Source organism: Martes martes (assembly GCF_963455335.1).
Source record: "Martes martes genome assembly, chromosome: 1".
Classification (NCBI taxonomy): Eukaryota; Metazoa; Chordata; class Mammalia; order Carnivora; family Mustelidae; genus Martes; species Martes martes.
The window spans coordinates 55,139,843-55,160,709 of record NC_137888.1 but is presented as its reverse complement, the minus strand read 5'-3'; the positions used below and the strand labels follow the sequence as shown (position 1 = coordinate 55,160,709).

The window sequence follows — 20,867 nt, the reverse complement described above, 5'->3', positions numbered from 1 at the left end:
TTGATGGAACAAAAATAGATTATCATTCTTGGTTTAGGACAGACTTTCTTCATTGGTACAGCCATTGCCAGCTTTGTCTCTCTCCCTTCCTCCCCCTCTGTGTCCTTATTTTTAATTTTTTTTTTATTCATAAGGACCACATAAATAATACTTTGGAGAAATCAAATTAATAGGAAGGTCAGAGAGCTTAGTCATCATCAAAGAGAAAAAATATGACTAGAATGTCATTATTATGATTCTCAAATCTGTTTGAAGTAAAAAATGACATTCCAGTGAAAGAAAGCAAAAAAATAAGAAAAAGATAAAGATACTCACCAAAATTTTAACAATTCCAGGTACATCACATTGTAGCATCCTTACCATGTCACCTGTACATCCTTCCTTCAAACATTTTTTCCCACTAAAGGCCTAAAATTATCAATAGAAAAAACAAATCGCTAACAGAAAAAATATATAAACAATAGGAAAAAATCATTAATCTGTAAATCTGATTAAAGTTAAAAGCAGATGTTGCTAGATGGTAAAACAAAAGATGTGAATAAACATTTGAGAGTTAGCTGTTCAAAGATAGTCCATTTCTAAAAAAGATGTGGTATACATATACAATGGAATACTATGCGGCCATCAAAAGAAATGAATCTTGCCATTTGCAATGACGTGGATAGAACTAGAGGGTATTATGCTGAGTGAAATAAGTCAACCAGAGAAAGATAATTATCATATGCTCTCCCTGATATGAGGAATTCGAGAGGCAACGTGGGGGTTTTGGAGGGTAGGGAAGGAAAAAATGAAACAAGATGGCATCAGGAGGGAGACAAACCATAAGAGACTCTTAATCTCACAAAACAAACTGAGGGTTGCCGGGGGGAAGGGAGTAGGGAGAGGGTGGTGGGGTTATGGACATTGGGGAGGGTATGTGCTATGGTGAGTGCTGTGAAGTGTGTAAGCCTGACGATTCACAGACCTGTACCCTTGGGGCTAATAATACACTATATGTTAATAAAAAATAAAAAACAAAAATAAAAAAGTAGTCCATTTCATGTATCAATGGATTTCCTATTTAAAATGCATGATCCACTTTTCTCTCATCATTTCTACTTCAAAGTCTTCAAGTACCAAAAACAGCCTAAAATGTATTCACCATCCCTAGGGAAAGCAATGTCAAGTGAAATGTACTGATTAAGCAAATGTAAAAAGGAATACTGAATTCTATCAAATATATGAGGGTTCTGGGGAAAAGAACAAAAATGTTGATTCCTTTCTCTGGCTCTAAACATGCTATTTCCCCTGGTTAGGTTACTTAGTTTTCTTGTACTTCTTTTTCTGAGGTTGAACTATCTATACTGATCGCCCTAACAATCAAAGAAAGTGAAAAGTATTCACATGTTGCTTAAAAAAATGAGTAACACTTCACACAATGATTTTTAGTGTACAATGCAAGTTCATGTTTTATCTATTAATCTTCACAACGATCTTAAGAAGTAGGTATTACTATTCTCACTTTATGGTTTAGGAAACTGAGTTTCTGAATGGTTAAATCACCAGGCTTATGTAAAAAAAAAAAAAAAAAAACCAACAAAAAACAGTAAGTGGTTCAATCTGGACTTGAACCCAGATCACCCAACTCTATACAGTGCTCTTTCTACTATGCCACAATTGCTTTATAACGGTTTTCTGTTGTCTGCACAATATAAACACTCTAGAACCAAACAGTATAAACCCAACATATGGCCATTAGCTCACTAAAAAGTAATCAATATAGAATTGGGCTTTGGTATTTAATTTAGTTATATTACTTTAGGTAAATATAAATAATTACAAATATATGATTGAAGAATATAAAATTTATTATTTTTCTCTATCCCTTAAAATAGAAACTATCCTTAAAATTGTATGTGTCCTTTCCCTTTTTTTGTGTGTAGCAATTATATTCTTTGATTCTATGTCCTTTATGTGAATACACACACAATCTATTTTTTTTTTTTTTAATTAGAAAGAGAGAAAGAGTGTGAGCACAAGCAGAGGGAGTGGAAGGCAGAGGGAGAAGAAGACCCCCCATGGAGCAAGGAGTCCGAAGTGGGACTTGATTCCAGGACCTTAGGGTCATGACCTGAGCCAAAGACAGCCACTTAACTGGCTGAGCCACTCGGGTGTCCCACAATATTTCTATTTTTAAGAGCATAAACTTTTAAAAGGAAGGGAAAAAATTGATAGAAATCACTAACCAAAGCAACTAGTAGAATATCCCCTGAAAAGATGTGTTTATTAATAAATGGTGATGATGAACAAAGAATAATGAGGAGAAAAGCATCAGAGATAAGAGCAAAAGAAAAACAGAGCTAGAAAAAAAGCAGAGAAGGATGTGAACAGGAAGTAATGGGATGGATAAAAGAAGAAATGCTGTAAAGTTTTGAAGGAAAAAACAAATACCTGATCATTTTCACCTGGATATTTTAAATTCTTGAACTTTTTCCAACAAATTTTATGGAAATAAACACAGCAGCTTTTACTACACATTAACTGAAAAAATCCCTGGAAAAGACAAAAAAGTAAGCTGTTGATATGGAAATAATAATTCATATAGGTATAAAAAATACTACTGTAAGTCTCATTCATCCATTCACTTATTTGGACATGAACACCTTAAGTGACTTTCAAAATTATGCTATAACTAGACGAGTTTTACATGGCATTCAAAATTTATCAACAGATCACTGGTAATCAACTTTCTAAGACATTTTTATAGGTCCATTTTTCACATCACTAAAGACAGAAGTATAGGGACAAAAGGAAAAGGTAATTATTGGAGTAATCCCAATGTAATATTTTCCATATACTGACACATATACTGTTGTTCTGATACAACAAAATATCAGAAATTTGGTGAGTGACCTTTTTAGAGGAACATGTTTTCTACCCCTCTTCACCTCTATTTTTACATTTCTCTTTTCCTCCCGCCCCAATTCCATACCATATTCCCCTGGAATCTCTGTTAACAATCACTAGACCTGATTTGCAATGTTAATGACAGATAGTTACTGCATTATCTCAAGGTATAAATTTCTAGGCCTTCCCGGTATGTACTCCCTGGGAACTATAGTCCTACTTTCTTTAAATAGCTAAACTGCTTGGATGACAAAGATCTAAATTTTGTGGCCAGGACCTTCTGAGGCTACATGCTGTCCACGTGACTAGAACCCTGGAAGCCTCCCTGGGAAACCTTAGGACCGTATCATCTAAACCAGACCCAACTTGCCACCAACCCTGAGCAGCCCACTTCACCAGGCCTACTTTCCAGTACCTGTATTAATCTAATGAATACATTTTGGATTTCTTCCCCCAACACTCACTGTATACACATCATGCTTTGCAACTGGATTTCCATTATATGATAGAAATGGTCTCAGACTGGCACTGATGGTTACATCTCATCCTATCTTGTGATTTCCCACAGCCTTATTTTGATATATTTCAAAGAGAACTAGATTTGATGTACTTTGTTGAATTTCTTCAGATCCAGGCTGGTTTCATTTTGCTTGCCCAAGAACCATTCAACAGATAATCATCACTTACTTTTTAACAGAATTCTTGAAGAGTAACAACTTTTCTCCTTAGTAAAATGCTGATATTCTAAACCTACAACATTTCTAACTGTAAAGAATATTCCACATAATTTTTACTGCTATGATTGCAGAGACATTAACTATAACTACAGAGACATTTGAGTATTACAAAATCCCTAGCAAAATTGATTTACTTTTTATTGACTCACAGATATATATAATTCCTGTTCACTATGAATATAAGTTCTTAGAGATAGTCAATTTATTTTTTTAAGATTTATTTATTTGAGAGACAGGTAGGAGTGTAGGTACACACTCAAGCAGGGGGAGGGGCAGAGGGACAGAGAGGGAGAGAGAGAATCTCTGGCACACTCCCCACTGAGTGCAGAGCCTGACCCAGGGCTTGATCTCACAACCCTGAGATCATGACCTGAGCTGAAAGCAAGAATTGGATGCTTAACCAACTGAGCCACACAGGCACCCCAAGATATTCAACTTCTTAACTGGATTACTACTATAATTAAACTAAGTACTCTTTTTTTTTTAATTTTTTATTTCTTTTCAGCGTAACAGTATTCATTGTTTTTTCACCACACCCAGTGCTCCATGCAATCCGTGCCCTCCCTAATACCCACCACCTGGTTCCCCCAACCTCTCACCCCCCCGCCCCTTCAAAACCCTCAGGTTGTTTTTCAGAGTCCATAGTCTCTCATGGTTCACCTTTTTTTTAAAACAATATTTTGATACATAACAATAATTTGTATGTAAGTTTAATTTTATAATTTCATTTTTAAAAACAGTTAATAATTATATTACCTTGTAATTGGTGTTCTTTAAAATGTCAGCTTCGCAAGATCGTTCACAATCTAGATAACTGCAAATGGTCTGCCTCATTATATTACTTTCTGTTTTCTTGATAAAATCATTAAGAAGATCCTAGATTTTAAAAAAATTTAAAAAAATTATGAATTATTAGGAACAAGACTGAAATACTTCCAATATTTTACCTTAAATAATATGTCCATTTTATTATCTCCCTTTTTGAAGGCACTATATATTTTTTTCTAAAACAGCAATAGAACATTTTTTCCTCATTCAAAGTAAACAACATATGGAAAGGCCCTAAATTAGAAACACTGGTTTCTTACTGAACATAAACATAGGAGAAAAGAAAAAAGTCTGTGTTTGAAGCTGTACCTCTCTTCACCATCCCAACTCATAGCATTAATATCTGACATGTTCCTACTAAAAACTACTTGCTCCGATACACACACACACACACACACACACAGAGACAACAAATCACTGAGGGCCCAGGAGGGTCTGCTAGAACTGGTCCCCAGAACACCATGTTGGCAGTGGGACTCCTAGAGTGGAGCAATATGCCACTCACTGCCATTATGGGCAGAAGTAGCATACAGAAATATGCTTCCAATATTCAGAGTCATAACTTGGAATGCAATTTCCTATTTTCAAATGCTGATTAAATGTAGGTGAAACATATTATGAAGTCTATGTTAAACAGGTCTTTAGACCAAGTCCTTAACACTTATCCCTTAGAGAGAGTATTACAAGATTTCAAATAGTAGTATTTTTTTTTAAGATTTTATTTATTTATTTGACAGACAGAGATCACAAGTAGGCAGAGAGGCAGGCAGAGAGAGAGAGGGGGAAGGAGGCTCTCAGCAGAGCCTAAGGCGGGGCTCGATTCCAGGACCCTGAGATCATGACCTGAGCTGAAGCTTAAGCTGGAGCTTAAGGCAGAGGATTAACCCACTGAGCCACCCAGGCGCCTCAAATAGTAGTATTTTTAATATACTGAGCATATACAACATGACAAATAAGTTGCTATAGAGTGTTTGATAAATCTAGTTACCATTCATAACATTCCTTTGATAGCATTCAGAATTTTAAATTGATGGCTGATATTGAAGAATAAAGATGTTTTGACCAAGGCAACGAAAATGTTTTAAATATCAAGATAAGAGAGAAAGAAATGAGAGGCATTTAAGGACCTGTCAGTATAAAGGTAGTATATATATATATCCCGTCAGCATAGCAAATAGCCAAGTGGAAATGGGGAAAAAAGAAATAGGCTCACAGAATGTATATAAGTACTGCAGTTTCACAGATCTCAAACTTACTAGTTCAATACTGACCTACTGACACTCCCACCAAATATATGCCACATACATACATATACCTATATGCAGCTACATGAGTATACATCTCTGTTCTTCATTTTCTCTACCACACCTCTGTCTCCTTCAGAACACTAACTACAATTTGTAACTACTTTATTAGGGTTTTTTTTTTTTCCTTTTTAATCCTTTTGTTCCTTCTTATTTACTCCTTATCTCTTGCCTTTTGTCTTTGGCATTCATTCATTCAATATATTTACTGAGTACCTGTTAGAAGCCAGGTTGTTATGGAAGTTAAGGGATGTTATGGATGTTAAAGAGACAGAAGTAATCTTAACAGGGCCATGGTACCTGCTCATCTACCACCATCTCATCTACCACCATCTTTCAGCTTCAAGCCAGAAATCTTGAAGTCATCCACTGCATAGTGGATTCCATCACCCTTTGTCTGCAATACATCATCAAGTCATTGTGTCATTTCCCAAAATACACTGTAAATTCTTCTATTTCTATCTCCATTGCTAACACTCCGTCTTATCTAGATTATTAGCTGTAATAACCAGGTGCCTAACTGGTCCACCTCTTCTGCACCTACTCTGCTCCAAGGTACTCTCTATACAAAAGCAAAAGATGTCAGTTCCTTGCTTAAAATCCTTCAGTGGCTTCCCACTGTACCTACCTAAAATAAAGTCTTAACCCTTACCTAGCATGGACTGCAAGGTCCTGCAGAACCTGCAGAACCTAAATTCAGTCTATCTAGCCATCTCTTTGAATTCATCTCTAGCCTTGCTCATTATAAAATTCACATGGTTTTACTTTTTCAGTCCTTCAAACTTGTGTGTCAAGGCCTAAGGGCTTTCCCACACTCTTTTCCATTTACCTAGAATGCTCTTCCCTCAGTCTTTACAGAGCTAGTTCTATTCTCAACCTTCTGGTTCCCACAAGAACTATCACCTCCCAGAGAGGCGCACATGCATATGTGCATATATATACACATAGATAGATATATATAGGTATATGAGTGTGTATCTGTCTGTTCTCTTTTATTATAATTTGATTATATCATTCCAGTGTTTAAAAGTCTTCAGGGGTTTCACATTAACTTCAAGAAAGGGTGTGAACCCCCATACTTGGCTTATATAAGGTCTTCCATGATCTGGCTGACATTTACCTCTGACACATTATGCATTCATGATACAAAAACAGACTGTCATTTAAAAAGAAAAAAGGAAACATTCATAACAACAGAAACTCCTAGTAGATAATAGCTGAAATAATCATTAAAATTAAAAATTCAGTAGAAGGATAAGAACAAGGGTAATGTTAAAAATAACCATATGCACTACCCTGATAGGGTGCCAGCATCTCTAGGGGTGCTATATTCCCCCACCAGGATAAGTTTATCTAAGGGGATATATGAAAGCAGGAGCAAATGGGGTAGGGTAGGTCTTTGGTAGAACCCACTTAGGATAAACGGGTATAGGTCAGTTGTCTAAATACCCTAAAAAAAAAAAAAAAAAAAAATCTAATCACAATGTCTGTGAAGCAAGACTTTGGGTGGGGTGCCAGGCACCAATCATTACAGATTAAGAACATGGTGGCCTACAGCCAGGATCACTGAAGCATTCTACCCTACTAGACATTAAACGTTTATTGGATTTTAAAGCAGCATAGGGAGGGAAGGCTGGTGGAAAGTCCAAAGCAGCTGGAATGGTGGCTGGGTGCCCAAGAAACCCCTGGCAGCAACTATTTTTGAAACACTACATAAATATTTTAACATTATAACAACTAACATGATAGCACTAGTGTGCACTGGCTGAGTATCTGCCCTATGCAGAAAGCTAAAGTTGAGAAAAATCTCCTAGAAAGTAAAACAAAAAGATAAAATGTAACAAATAGGGAAAAAAATAAGAAAATCATAGATTTAGTCCAAGATATCAAGTATCTAAATAACAAACATTCCATAAATAAAATGAAAAAAAAAATCATCTAATGAATTTTTAAATGTCCCAGAACATTTTCAAAATATAAGCTCAGAACACTAGGGAACACAGAATATCCTAAAAACTCCCAGAAGGAAAAAAATTAAAACAGGTTATAAGCAAAAGATCAAGAATCAGATGATTAGATTTCTCAAAATAATATTGGAAGCAAGGAAATAACAGAAACACTCAGAAAATAGGAAGGAAAATAATTTGCAACCTACAATTCTATGCCCAGGCAAGATATGAAGTATAGAAAAAATAAATTATTTTGAAGACTTGAAAGGTCTCAAAAAATTTACCTCCCAGGCCTACCCTTTCCTAAGAAGCTGCTGCATGACTTGTAACACCAAAACAAGGGAGTAAACCGAAAAAGAGGAAAACCTGAGATCCAAGAAACAGAGTATTCTACATAGGAGGATAATCCAAGGAATAAAAGAAAACCCTAAAGCAGATTAAATAAAGATGTATAACTACTGGTAGAATGGGGAAAGAGAAGTGTATGTGTAAAGGGGATGTATAAGAGAGTGTAATAAATCCTCCTCATCTACCATAGACAGAAGTCAAAAAATATTATCTACAATGGAGAAATATGATAAAGAGCAATAGATCTTTTCAAAAGATATAGATATATCAAAAAAATATGCCTAGAGAGCTGGAAGAAGGTGTCTCTAATTAGGAAGTACAATTAGAGATGATGGACCACAGACTGTTAATTTCAAGTCTTTTACTATTATTTTACACACTGTATATGTGTATTATTTTCCTTGAAAAAATTCACTAAAAATATCTGGATAACAAAGAAAAATATTTTAAAAGGAGGAGGAAAAATAGAAAACTAAGACCAAGTAGGGACTGCTTCACGCAAGCTCAAAAGATTAACGTTAAAATATATAAAATCATTTTTAAGTCTTAGGTTTGAAGTTGTGTGATTTTCCTGACAAATGTCAAAAACTGTCTGCTTATTCTACTGATTACTGAGAGAGCTATAGTAAAATAGTACTCTGTGATTGAAGAGTTTTCTATCTCTCCTTCTAGTGTTACCAGTTTTTGTCCCATATGCTTTGAAACTGTATTACTAGGTTTATACAATTTGAGCTGCTGTAGTTTCTAAAAAAATCGAATTTCATAGTTTTTCAAAATATCCACTTTGAGGAATGGATTTGGCTTTCAACTCAGCCAAAATATAAGGACCCAGAAAAGCTTAAAGTAAAAGTCTGCAGACAGGTCATTCAAACACTAATCAAGAGAAACCCACTAAACAAATTAAGAAGTTACTACAATATGGCTTAAAAGAGGAGTAAAAATTAACCCAAAATTAAGAATACCAAGAAGATAAGGGAAATGGAAATTCTCATACTTCGTCTTAAGGATAAAAACTGGTGGGGTGCCTGGTTGGCTAAGTCAGTTAAGCATCCAACTCTTGATTTTGGGTTTGGTCATGATCTCAGGGTCATGAGATTGAGCTCCACAAGGGGATCCTTGCTCAGTGAGAAGCCTGCCTGAGATTCTCTCCCTCTCCCTCTCTAACTCGCACATGCGCACGTGTCTGCCCCTCACTCCCTCTTAAAAAAAAAAAAAAGAAGAAGAATACAAACTTTGAAAAGAAATATGAAGATAAATATCAACAACTTTGGACTTGATTCACAATTCCACCTTTAGAAATTTGTCCTATAGGAATTATGTGAGAAATGCACAAAGAACACTTTACATAATAGTGAAAAACTGGAATGTTTAGAATAAACTAAATTTTCAATAGCAAGAAACTGGTTACACAAATTAAAGCAGTTATACGATGGACCATGAAAAAAAAATCACACTGTAGAATAATCTAACTACTGGGAAATTCACAGTATATATTTCTAAACTACACATTAATGTGTATAACGTTATTCCAATTTACTAAAAATAAAGGGTTCAAGTGTTTATACATGTGTTTCTAGAAAGACATAAATGAAAATACTAACAATAGTTTCTCCATTTGAAGAAATATAGATGAATTTTATCTTTGAGCACTTTTATATCTTTCAAGTTTTCTGAAATAAGCTTTTCAAATTTTCTTAGTATTTTTTAAATTTAAATCAAGAACAAAATAATGGTAAATATAATTAGAAAAAAAAGAATTAACTATTACACTTAGCTCCAGCTATGTGAAGTACTGGACAAGTATAGCATTTAATCTTGTTTTTTTGTTTTTTTTTTTTTAAAGATTTTATTTATTTGACAGACAGAGATCACAAGTAGGCAGAGAGGCAGACAGAGAGAGGAGGAAGCAGGCCCCCTGCTGAGCAGAGAGCCAGATGTGGGGCTCGATCCCAGGACCCTGAGATCATGACCTGAGCCGAAGGCAGAGGCTTTAATCCACAGAGCCACCCAGGTGCCCCTAATCTTGTTTTTAAATACTAACAAATCTTGTTATTTACTAACCCAGCCACCTCACTTCTCTCTATGTGCTGAATCTTACATTCTGCACTAGGTATTGGAATCAATGTTGTTTCTTATACAAAAAGCTAATTTCCAACAAAAGAATGTGCTTGCTATAGAATATGACAAAGTTAGGGGCACCTGGGTGGCTCAGTTGGTTAAGCAACTGCCTTCAGCTCAGGTCATGATCCTGGAGTCCCAGGATCGCATCCCACATCAGGTTCCCGGCTCGGCAGGGAGTCTGCTTCTCCCTCTGACCTCTCCCCTCTAATGCTCTCTCTCTCAAATAAATAAATAAAATCTTAAAAAAAAAAAGAATATGACAAAGTTAGCATAGGCCACACTTCATCAAAAATGATTCTGATTAGTCACAGATGAAATGTTCTTAAGCAATTTCTTACTTTAAAAGTTGTAGGTAAATCTTCATCTTCTGTAGGATCTATGTCAAACCAATGATCATTTGTATCTCCTATTTCTTGTAAACTTTTATGAAATTCTAGCAGTCCTCCATTATATCTGCAAGGCATTTTAAAATAAGGTCAGTTTGAATGGGACTCTGTAACTAGATAGTTTACCAATAAGACAATAAGCAACCCCCTTTCTTTTTTTTTGTGGTAAGTAGGGTGGTGAAAACCTCTGGCATGCTATAGAAATACAAATGCTAGGACTCTCACCTGTGGTAGATTGGGATGAAATACAGGTGGAAGGGGAGGCAATAGATTATGTAGTAGCTCAAGCTTGAACAGAATAGGGGCCATGGTAATTAAAGGGATTGTAGAGTTGGTTGGCTTTTGTCTACTGTCTTGGAAGCCTTGAAGAAAGAGAATGACAGGCACAAGTCAGCCAACTGTTGACTCAGGGCACACTGTGAAAGACAGAGGACTCTATGGAAGCATTTAAAAAGGCTCTCATCTCCTACATCCATAACAATAATCTGTACTGAAAATCAGGCCAGATTTAATTACAAGGTGAAACAAACTGCAAAAGAGACCAAATGCACCTCCTTGACAGGACCATTACCAACTGAGGACACTCTGTGAAAGCTAAAAGGTCTCTATGGTAACATTTAAAAAAACCTTTACCAAGTCTAACCTTATAAGGGCATACTCTGCTGGAAATGGGGCCCTGTATTCAATCACAAGGGTAGAACAGCAGAAAAGACTAAACGTACTTCCTCAGCAGGACTGTTATGCTAAAATGAGGGCTTTGACAGGGAACAAGTAGACCCCAAGAACTGAAATGGGGACATTTAAATGAAACCCCTAAATTGTCCTGAACTCCTCTGGCTCATAATGCCCTCTTTCTTGCTAGAGGAGTGCAGAATTCATTTTCTGACCAAGCCAAAGTATCATCTAAGGTGCATATATCAAAAGATGATGCCCTCCCTTCTCAAGATCCCCTCCTATCTCTGCTTATTGCTCATGGACCAATAACTCTGGAATTGGGTATAAGCAGAGTCCAAGTGGGAAACTAGAGTCCCCGTCCCTAAGGGAAAAGCTGATTCACCATAAGAACTGCAGAATTTGAGTCGTGTGTACTAGCGTGTACAGAAACATATGTGGGAGTGGATCTTAAGAGTGCTGAACCAACACAGAGACACAGCTGGATAGGGAAGTGTATGCTGATTTGGGATGACTCCTCCACAGTTCAAGATTTACTTTCCTAGCAAGGACACCTGAGCCACCTGAGCCAACATGCTGCTGAGAAGGCTACTTCAAGCTTGGATCCAACAATGGCCTATAGTAATTGAGGTGGAGATGCTGGAAATTTTTTGGCAGGGTACTGAAGAAAGCCCAGGGAGCTAAGGATGTTAGAATGGACTTCCTACACAAGACCAAAGAAGCCACAACTAGACAAGGTTCCCTGGAAAGGCCCAGAGGACACTCCAGAGGACACAGTGAGAAAGGCACCAGCGTCTTTGAGCAGCTCAGTGGTAACTGTCCTCTGTAGGCCAGGGATGAAAGTAAATGATGCTGTCCTGTGACTGGGCTTTCTCCTATCAATGATAATGGAAAACAGATTCTTTCCAATGCCCACTGGTAAAGAGACTAAAGAGTAGTAGTTCACACATCTGAGGGAAGGACAGCAGTATACATTCTTTGTCCTGTCTCACAGCTATGTGAGTTCTCTCTACAATATAGACTAAAGATTCTGACTAGAGATTCTGACCATACTGAAATTCTGTAAAACATCACAAAAGCCCATTTATATTGATGGCATCATGCTACTAAATGGGAAGTAGGAAGTCTTCTGGGTACCCTAGTGAAAAACAAGCATGCCAGAGGATTGAAGATAAAATCTTACAAAAGAATCAGGTAACTCCCACAGAGGTGACTCTTAGGAATCCCATGGTTGGGTCCAGCAGTAATCCTGCATAAGGATTGGCACAGCTGCCAATTTCATTTTTCAAGTCTCAGCCAAACATTATTTCCTCAGGAAGACTTCTGATTCCCAGAACTGGACTGGGTGTCTAGTGAAGGCTTTTTACTTTTTCACTGCATTTTCCTTCATAGCTCTTTATCATATTTCATAATTGATTATTTGCATAGCTGATTATTTAAGGTCTATAACCTTCACTATACGGTTAGTTACATAAAGACAGGAACGATCTATTTTGCAAACAATCATATCCCCAACACTGAGCACACACAGTTTTTAGAATACGCTAAATTCTGAGCAAATAAATTAATAAATTATGCTATAAATGGCTAAGGATCTCCATATAGGAAGTAAATAGTCTAAAAAGGTTCCCCCACACGATTTTACAAACTGTGTGATCCCAATATTTCCCAAACCCAGCATCTGGACCCTTTCAGTGCTTTAGAAGCTCATTTATACCTTAAACATCTATTCCCACTGGTGATAGTATTAATAACTATAACCATCATTTATTTATTAAACTTAGCATTTCTGTGTTCTGAGAGCTTATTTAATCATCTGCAACATCCTTGTTGCAGGTAGGGACTATTATTAGTTCCATTTTACAGATAGGAAAAGATAAGGCTGAGTAACTTAACATTTCTCAGGGTCATAGATTGGGTACATGGCAAAAAATGTATTTAAACCCAGGTCTGTCAGACTGCAAAGCCTATATTCCTCACGTCTTTGCTACACTGTCTTTTATTGCCATGACCTGTTAAGTTTGATATTTAATATCCTCAAAAACATTAAAGAAATTATTATCTACAGGAACAGGTGAAGAAGAACCAGTAGAGCACAAATGTCATGATACCTGGTATACTACAAAAACTATCCCATTTCACAATGCTAAAAGGTGAAAGGCAAGATCTGTCCATTTATTAAAATCCTTACCTCTTCTGAGCACATCGAAGCAAACCACGTCCAAAATAAACTAAAGACATAAAGTTCTCACAAATTTCATTCTCTTGGATCACCATCTTCATCACTAGAAATTTATTCTCTGCTTCTGTGTAATCCTGTAGGAACATAAAACTAGATTTGGCTGATATAAAAGTATTTGTTCTTTTTACAATAATTATTTTCCAAACTGGAGAAGTCGGAGCAGCTTTCATATTGATACAGTCATGTAGTCATTTATTCACATCTCTAATCCTAGCATCTGTTTGTGATCACACAGATAATGTACTCAATGATTAAAATACTTATTTATAAAAGAACTTAACATCTTCTTTAGCCAATGTTTCAAAATGAACATTTAGAGAATTTCTAAAATCAACCTTTTGTCAAAAAGTAGTCAATCAGTGTGAGAAGATTTACAATGGGCAAATAACACATGCTACAAACCTCTTTCTTTCCTCTTTCAGTAAGTGCCACTCCATACAAAAACAGTAATGTCAAATAATAACCAACATTAATCTGATGTGCCTAAAAGAAAAAAAAATTAATTGGTTATTTAGACTAAGTTAATTTTCAGTATACCAAGTTTAATTAAATACCCTAGGCCTATCAAAAAAAAAAAAAAGAACTCACCATTTGCAAAAACGTGGATGTAACTAGAAGGTCTTATGCTAAGTGAAAAAAGTCAATCAGAGAAAGATAATAATAATCATATGATTTCACTCATATGTGGAATTTAAGAACAAGACAGAGGATCATAGGGGAAGGGAGGGAAAAAGAAAAGACAAAATCAGAGAGGGAGACAAACCATAAGAGACTCTTAACTATAGGAAACAGACTAAGGGTTGTTGGAGGCGGGGAGGTAGGTGGGAAGATGGTGTAACTGGGCGATGGCCTTTAAGGAAGGCACTTTATGTAATGAGCACTGGGTGTTATATACAACTGATTAATCACTGACCTCTACCTCTGAAACTAATAATACACTATATGTTAATTAATTGAATTTAAAAAAATAAATATCCTAGGCCTACCTAGCAATTATTAAAAAATAGTAAAAATTATCATCATTATGCTTTTAACCATCTAGTAAGAACAACAGCAAACACATTTTAGATGTATTTGACAATTTGACCCTAAAGAGAAAGGACAGTCAATAATCTCAAAATAAAACATTACAGTTTGATCAAAGAAAATGAAAGCCATCAGGATTTATTGTCTCTTTCCCCCTCCTACCCCTACATGCTACAAATGGCTAAGATCTCCAGACAGATGTAGTAATGAGTACAACCATATTCTGAGTCCCATAAGTCCTTCTGAACATGGGAGTAGGTCTTGGAGACTTCAGATACAACACTCACTGTAGGAATGCCAACTTCCTGGTTTTGATAACATAAATCATTATGTAACAAATAACTGTTGAGGGAAACTGAGTGAAGGGTATGCCAAGATCTCTCTGCACTTTTGTATTATACAGCTATTTTTTTGCAACTTCTGTGCATCTAAAATAACCTCAAATAAAAAGTTTAAAAATTGTCCGTGGAGAAAAATATTATACATTCTGTTCATAAGCTCTCTACTGAAAATCATAACCATATCTTTTGTCACATTAACTTTTTACAATGAGGCTGTTCCATACTATAAACAAGATTTTTTTCAGGTACAGAGGGATGATAAGCATCTACAGGATCTGTCTTATTTTTTAGTGATCTGTGTTCTCTTACCCAGAATACTTCTCATGGCCAACAGTACACATTTATGAAGTAACTGCCTGGAGTTAGAAGTTTGGCTTCAAACTGATCTCAGTGGAAATAGATATGTGTGCTTGCTCTCAATGAACCTGTGTAACATCTAACTGGTTTCTATCTTAAAATTCCCATCTTTGCAGAGGTGGTAAAATGCAGTTCACAGAACAGACACTAAAGCCAAGATTACATGGGTTTATATACTGATTCCACTACTTACCACCTGATGAATTAAGAAAGTTATTTAACCTCTATGCTTCAGTTTTAAATCTACAAAATAGGAATAATGAAGTGGGGTGCTTGAGAAGAGTAATTAAGCTAATCCTTACAAAAAGTATCTGTCATATAGCAAACATTAAGTAAGTGTAAGCTATTATTTTATAACTTAAAAAAAAACTGGCTTCATAAATAATATGACTGAGCCTTTGGCTCATACAACTCTAAACAGAACACTTTGAGAACAGGATAAAATGTGGAATTGTGGTAATGCTACAATTACAAGTAAAAGGTAAAGAACTCAGGAATTTAGAGATATAAGCATTACATTGCTAACCAATACGCTCTGGCCTTTCTTCCTTACCTGCTCCCCGAATAGTAGGGATCATTCCAAGTATTGGAACTAAATGGATATTGAGATATTGGCAACTGCCCCCTGCCTTCATGCCACTTCCTAGAACAGAGTTGCTCCACCTATCCTCAGTAGCCTTAAGGAACAGAGAGAGCCATCTGGATATAATAGTAGGCTGCTGTGATCATGACAATTCCAATTCTGCTCAACAATGCTACCAAGAGAAGGATCTCCTCCATTTCTTTATGTAAGATTCATCTTTGAAGTAATGTCTAAGTACAGTAGGCTAAGCAATCAGCATCTGTTAATGTTGATTTTACACTCATTTATTTTACTGCTTGGCAACCTGGTCAGTGGGAGAAAAGGCAGATCTTCAGCATCCCAGAAATTCTGGGGAATACTTGTTAATGTAAATTCCCTTTTGTTACCTATTTTGACTCCACATAGAACTCCTTTAGGGTGGTATACATCACCACTTAGAACCCTCATCCTGAGAGTACTAAACAAAGATGATTTCTCCACTTTCTTGTAAATCTCAGAGATTTGGTGTCTTTGGCTACCTTAGTTGGTACCCAGGTATTCCTTTCTTGAAGATAACGCTAATCCATCTTCTACATGTGTGTGAAATTTAGTTTACGTTACGAACCCAAAGTATTCAAAGAACTGATTTTATTCCTTTTACTGTCCTGTACTGTTGGTTCTGATTCTTGATGTCAGGTTTATCTTTCCTCAGATTTTCTATTTATTTCTAAAGTATCATTTGATACTGAACATATAAATATATCTTGTCAATTTTATCTTGCATGACTACTCATTAACAGATGACAGAAGTCCCAATTTTTACAAATAAAGAAGTATCAGGAGTTGATTAATAACCAAGAGGAAAGGAAGGAGTAATTTCTGAAGTTCATATCTCTCCATTTCTAATAAGAAAGTCCGTGTTTACTAGTTCAAGTTTTTCTTCATTTAAGATGAACAATTTTATGGTAGGGAAGGGGACTCTTAGATTAGGCTCATTACAGAGATGCAGTAATAAAGTACAAGAAATAGGAAGGTAATCAGTTTATGCATACCTTTTCTCAAGAGGTAAAAGGAAAATACAAATTGTACTGGCTACCCTCTCATTGGAAAATGTTGTCCAAGTCCATTATTTCAAACTTTCAAAAGAAAACACTTACAGTATAATTAGTAGCCTGAATGTTCCTGAGAGCTGCTTCCAGTTGTGTTATCAAGAAACGTAAAGTCAAAACAGGAACAATTTCCTCCCCGTTCTGGCTGTTAGTTGCAACTTCTCTCTGTGGAAATAATTGGTCAAAAATTTCTTTAAGTTAAAGCAAATATCTACATACATTTTTATTATACAAGTAATACATGCTAGTTGTAGAAAACCTAGAAATGATTTTTTAAAAATCCACACCAATGGGGCACCTGGGTGGCTCTGTCAGTTGAGCATCCGACTTTTGAGTTCAGCTCAGGTCATGATCTCTCGGGGTTGTGGGATCCAGCTCCAAATTGTGTTCCCTACTCAGTGGGGAGTCTGCTTCTCTTTCTCTTCCTTTCCCTCTCCCCACTTTCTCTCTCTCTAAAAGAGAAAGAAAGAAAAAAAGAAAGAAAGAAAGAAAGAAAGAAAGAAAGAAAGAAAGAAAGAAAGAAAAAGAGAGAGAAAAAAAGGAAAGAAAGAAAACTACACCACCCAGATACAAATGTTCTCTCATTTATTTGTTTTTAAGTAGTCTGACAAATCTTTGTTAACTATTTCCTCAAAACTCTTAAAAAGCATTCTTATGTCTGCCAAGAGTTGGCCACATCCACTCCTACTTCAGAGGAAAGTGGTTATCCCAGTTCATTATCATACCTTCTATTCTCTAAGCATAGCTAAAATCTTTCCAGTCCTGACCCTGCAAGAATGCTGGCTTAATTCCAACACTAGGTCAAGGAATCTTAAGCTATAATCCGATTGGAACCAAACTAATACAGGATTTATTATATACCATACTTTGTTATATTATATGGATGAAATGAAAAGGAGGACTATGTCTTATCTTTGTGTCCATTTCTCAATACCCTGTACCTGCAAGTGCTTCACTTAAATTCCATTATGTGTTTAAAAATGTATTATCTGTGTAAAAAGTTTAACCTATACTTTCTATTTTTTTTTAAAGATTTTATTTATTTTATTTATTTATTTATTTATTTTATTTATTTATTTTATTTATTTATTTGACAGACAGAGATCACAAGTAGGCAGAGAGGCAGGCAGAGAGAGGAGGAAGCAGGCTCCCCACTGGGCAGAGAGTCCGATGCGGGGCTCAATCCCAGAACCCTGGGATCATGACCCGAGCCAAAGGCAGAGGCTTTAACCCACTGAGCCACCCAGGCACCCCTAACCTATACTTTCTTAAAATGGTTTCTAACATACAATTTTTTTTTAAAATTTTTCTCCTAAATAGCTAGGTACTTTTTCTCCCCAGCACTCATTTACTGAACCTCTTCTCCATCAACACATACATTCCCTGAAGTAATCCACTGTCATGTTTTTAAATGTCTACATATGGACAGTTTCCAAATTTGTTTTCCAGCTCAGAACTATCACTTAAATTCCAGACTTATTTATCCAACCAGTTACTCAACAATATCTCTTGGATTTGAGTAAGCATACAAAACCTAACACTAAAGGTCCACCTACTTTAGAACTAGAAAAGCTGGACAAAATATAAAAACCATTTTTTGAAAGCAACAGAAAGCTACAAAGGCACTGAAAATCTCTGGGGTCAACATTCAGAGAGAAGGAAAGCCTAGAGACACAAGACTGACTTTTGGAGTCACTTTTTTCGTTAAGGTAATTGCCATTTTCAGTTGTGGCTGTGAGGCTGAGATGCTAGGCAGCGTTTTTAGTCAACTTACAAAGCTGGGGGAAAAACAGAATGTATTACCTATCGAGGATGAGGGACCCTGGAAAACACTACATCCTTTGGTCGGGACCTTGAGGAAATATACCCCTAGAGTAAGAGTGTCAGTTTTGGTTCCAGCGTGAATACAAGTAGTTTATTTGGGAGGTGCAGAGAACAATGGTAGGGACATACAGATGTGATACAGGGAAGGGAAAGCAGGCTTTAAATTAATTGTAAATTAACGGGTATGGTTTTTGTTTGTTTGTTTGTTTCTTTTTCAAGAGAGGGAGGTGGCGGGGAGAGGGAGAAAGAGAATCTTAAGCAGGCTCCATGCCCATTGTGGAGCCTGATACAGGCTAGCTCAATTTCATACCCCTGAGATCATGACCTGAGCAGAAATCAAGAGACAGACACTTAACTGACTGACTAATCCAGGTGCCCCAAAGGATGTGTTATTTAGTTATTCACAATGGACAGCTGGGGTTAATACAACAGAGAAACTCAGTAAAACAGTGAAAAATACAGTATTATTCAACTCAAGGGAGAGAAAACTGGGATATTTGCAGAACAACTCCCAAGGCTTGAGTGGTGATATGAGTATTAATTCCTTGGGACTTCTGAACTGCCATGAGAAGTACAGCCTTCTGTAGTTCCAGGGGAAGCCTTAAGGCATAGAGATAAAGACAATATTGGAAATTGTCCAGAGCATACTGAAATAAGAGGCCAAGGGGCCAAGGGTTATGTGCAGGGCACTGACAGTACCTACCATAAAAGGTAAGCCATAATAGACCCTTTGTCACAGAACAGAAGCTTAGAACCATTTCAATCCCCAGATGAATTAATTGATCTGCCAGAAAAGCACATTACTAAGCAAAGACTTTGTCCAGTTAAGGAAGGCTGCTCTAAACCAACTCAGGCAGCCACTGCAAGTAGCAGAATTCTCTATTATCCTTTAGATGACTATGGAATTAGTTTTGATGTTTTCATGTTCACTCATGATTTGGGTTATTTTTGCCTTTTGAAGTTTCTTACCAGGAATTTCTCAATTTTACTGATCCTTAAAAAGTTTTGGCTTTATTGACTTTCTCTATTTTCTTATTCTGTTTCAATGGACTTAGATATCTTTATTACTTTTGACTTTGTTTTTAATTTCTATTTTTAATTTCTATTCTTTTGACTTTGTTTTTAATTTGTTCTTCCATTAACCTCCTGAACTTTATGTTTAGATGACTGATATTCAAATTTGCTTCTTTTTCTAATATTTCTAATATTTCTAATATTTGCATTTCACGCTATAAATATTTTTTGAAGCACATATGTTACTAATAACACAGACTTTGATATATATTTTCTATTCAGTTGAAAAATTTACCTAATTTCCATTGTGATTTCTTTTCTTACCCATAGGTATACATAGAGGTCTATCTTACGAACAATGATTTATTAAGTTTATCTTTCTATATTGATTTCGAAATTAATTGTATAGTGGTTAGAGAACATGCTGTATATGTTATGATTCTTTGAAATTTGATGATACCTGCTTTGTGACTAGCACATAGTAAATTTTTGTAAATGTTCTGTGTGCACTTAAAAAGAATCTATCTTCTGCCACTGTTGGGTGTAGAGTTTTGTATTTGTTATGTGTGTGTATGTGAATTATATCAACTTTGCTATGGTTCCGCTAATTTTATGGCAATGTTATGTCACTTATGGGATCATGTTAAAATCTCCTACTAGGATTGTTAATTTGTCCATTTCCCTTTAGTATATCAATTTTGTCATCATATATGAACAGCTCTGTATGCATTTGGTCAACTTCTGAAATTTCTCTATTTTCTAGACATCCATAGAGTCAAGAGCAAGTAATACAATCTTATAGTTATGAGAGCTTCACAGTAAGTTTTAATATCTGAGTGGGCAAATTCCCAGCCCTTCTCCCCTACACTTCTCTTTCTTCCTTTCATTTCCCATCTAAACGTCAGGATTAGCTTTTAGTAATTACAACCAAAAAATGCCCTTCTGTCACTTTTTGATTTGTGATATTTATAAATTTTAATTTAGGGAAAATTGACAACTTTATCACACCATGTCTTCCCATGTGTATTGCTTTCTATTTGGTCTTCTTTTCTTACCTTTATTAGAGTTTTAGAAATCTTCATTTGTAGTTTCAATATAGAGTATTGATTTTGAAACTTAATGTGAAGAAAATCAGCATGTAGATACTTGCTAAAATGCAGA

The 20,867-nt window shown here is 35.9% G+C and overlaps 1 protein-coding gene across 1 annotated transcript in view; it reads right to left on the bottom strand.

Annotated features, from left to right (window-relative positions):
- Nucleotides 1-20,867, bottom strand: part of DZIP3 (DAZ interacting zinc finger protein 3) — a 105,110-nt gene that overhangs the window by 53,936 nt on the left and 30,307 nt on the right. Inside the window, exons 6-12 of the mRNA XM_080815154.1 lie at nt 16,917-17,033; nt 13,876-13,956; nt 13,423-13,547; nt 10,512-10,626; nt 4,380-4,499; nt 2,431-2,532; nt 316-408 (exon numbers count right to left, since the gene is read on the bottom strand). Coding sequence (XP_080671280.1) covers nt 316-408; nt 2,431-2,532; nt 4,380-4,499; nt 10,512-10,626; nt 13,423-13,547; nt 13,876-13,956; nt 16,917-17,033 — 753 coding nt within the window. The remainder of the gene's footprint in view (nt 1-315; nt 409-2,430; nt 2,533-4,379; nt 4,500-10,511; nt 10,627-13,422; nt 13,548-13,875; nt 13,957-16,916; nt 17,034-20,867) is intronic.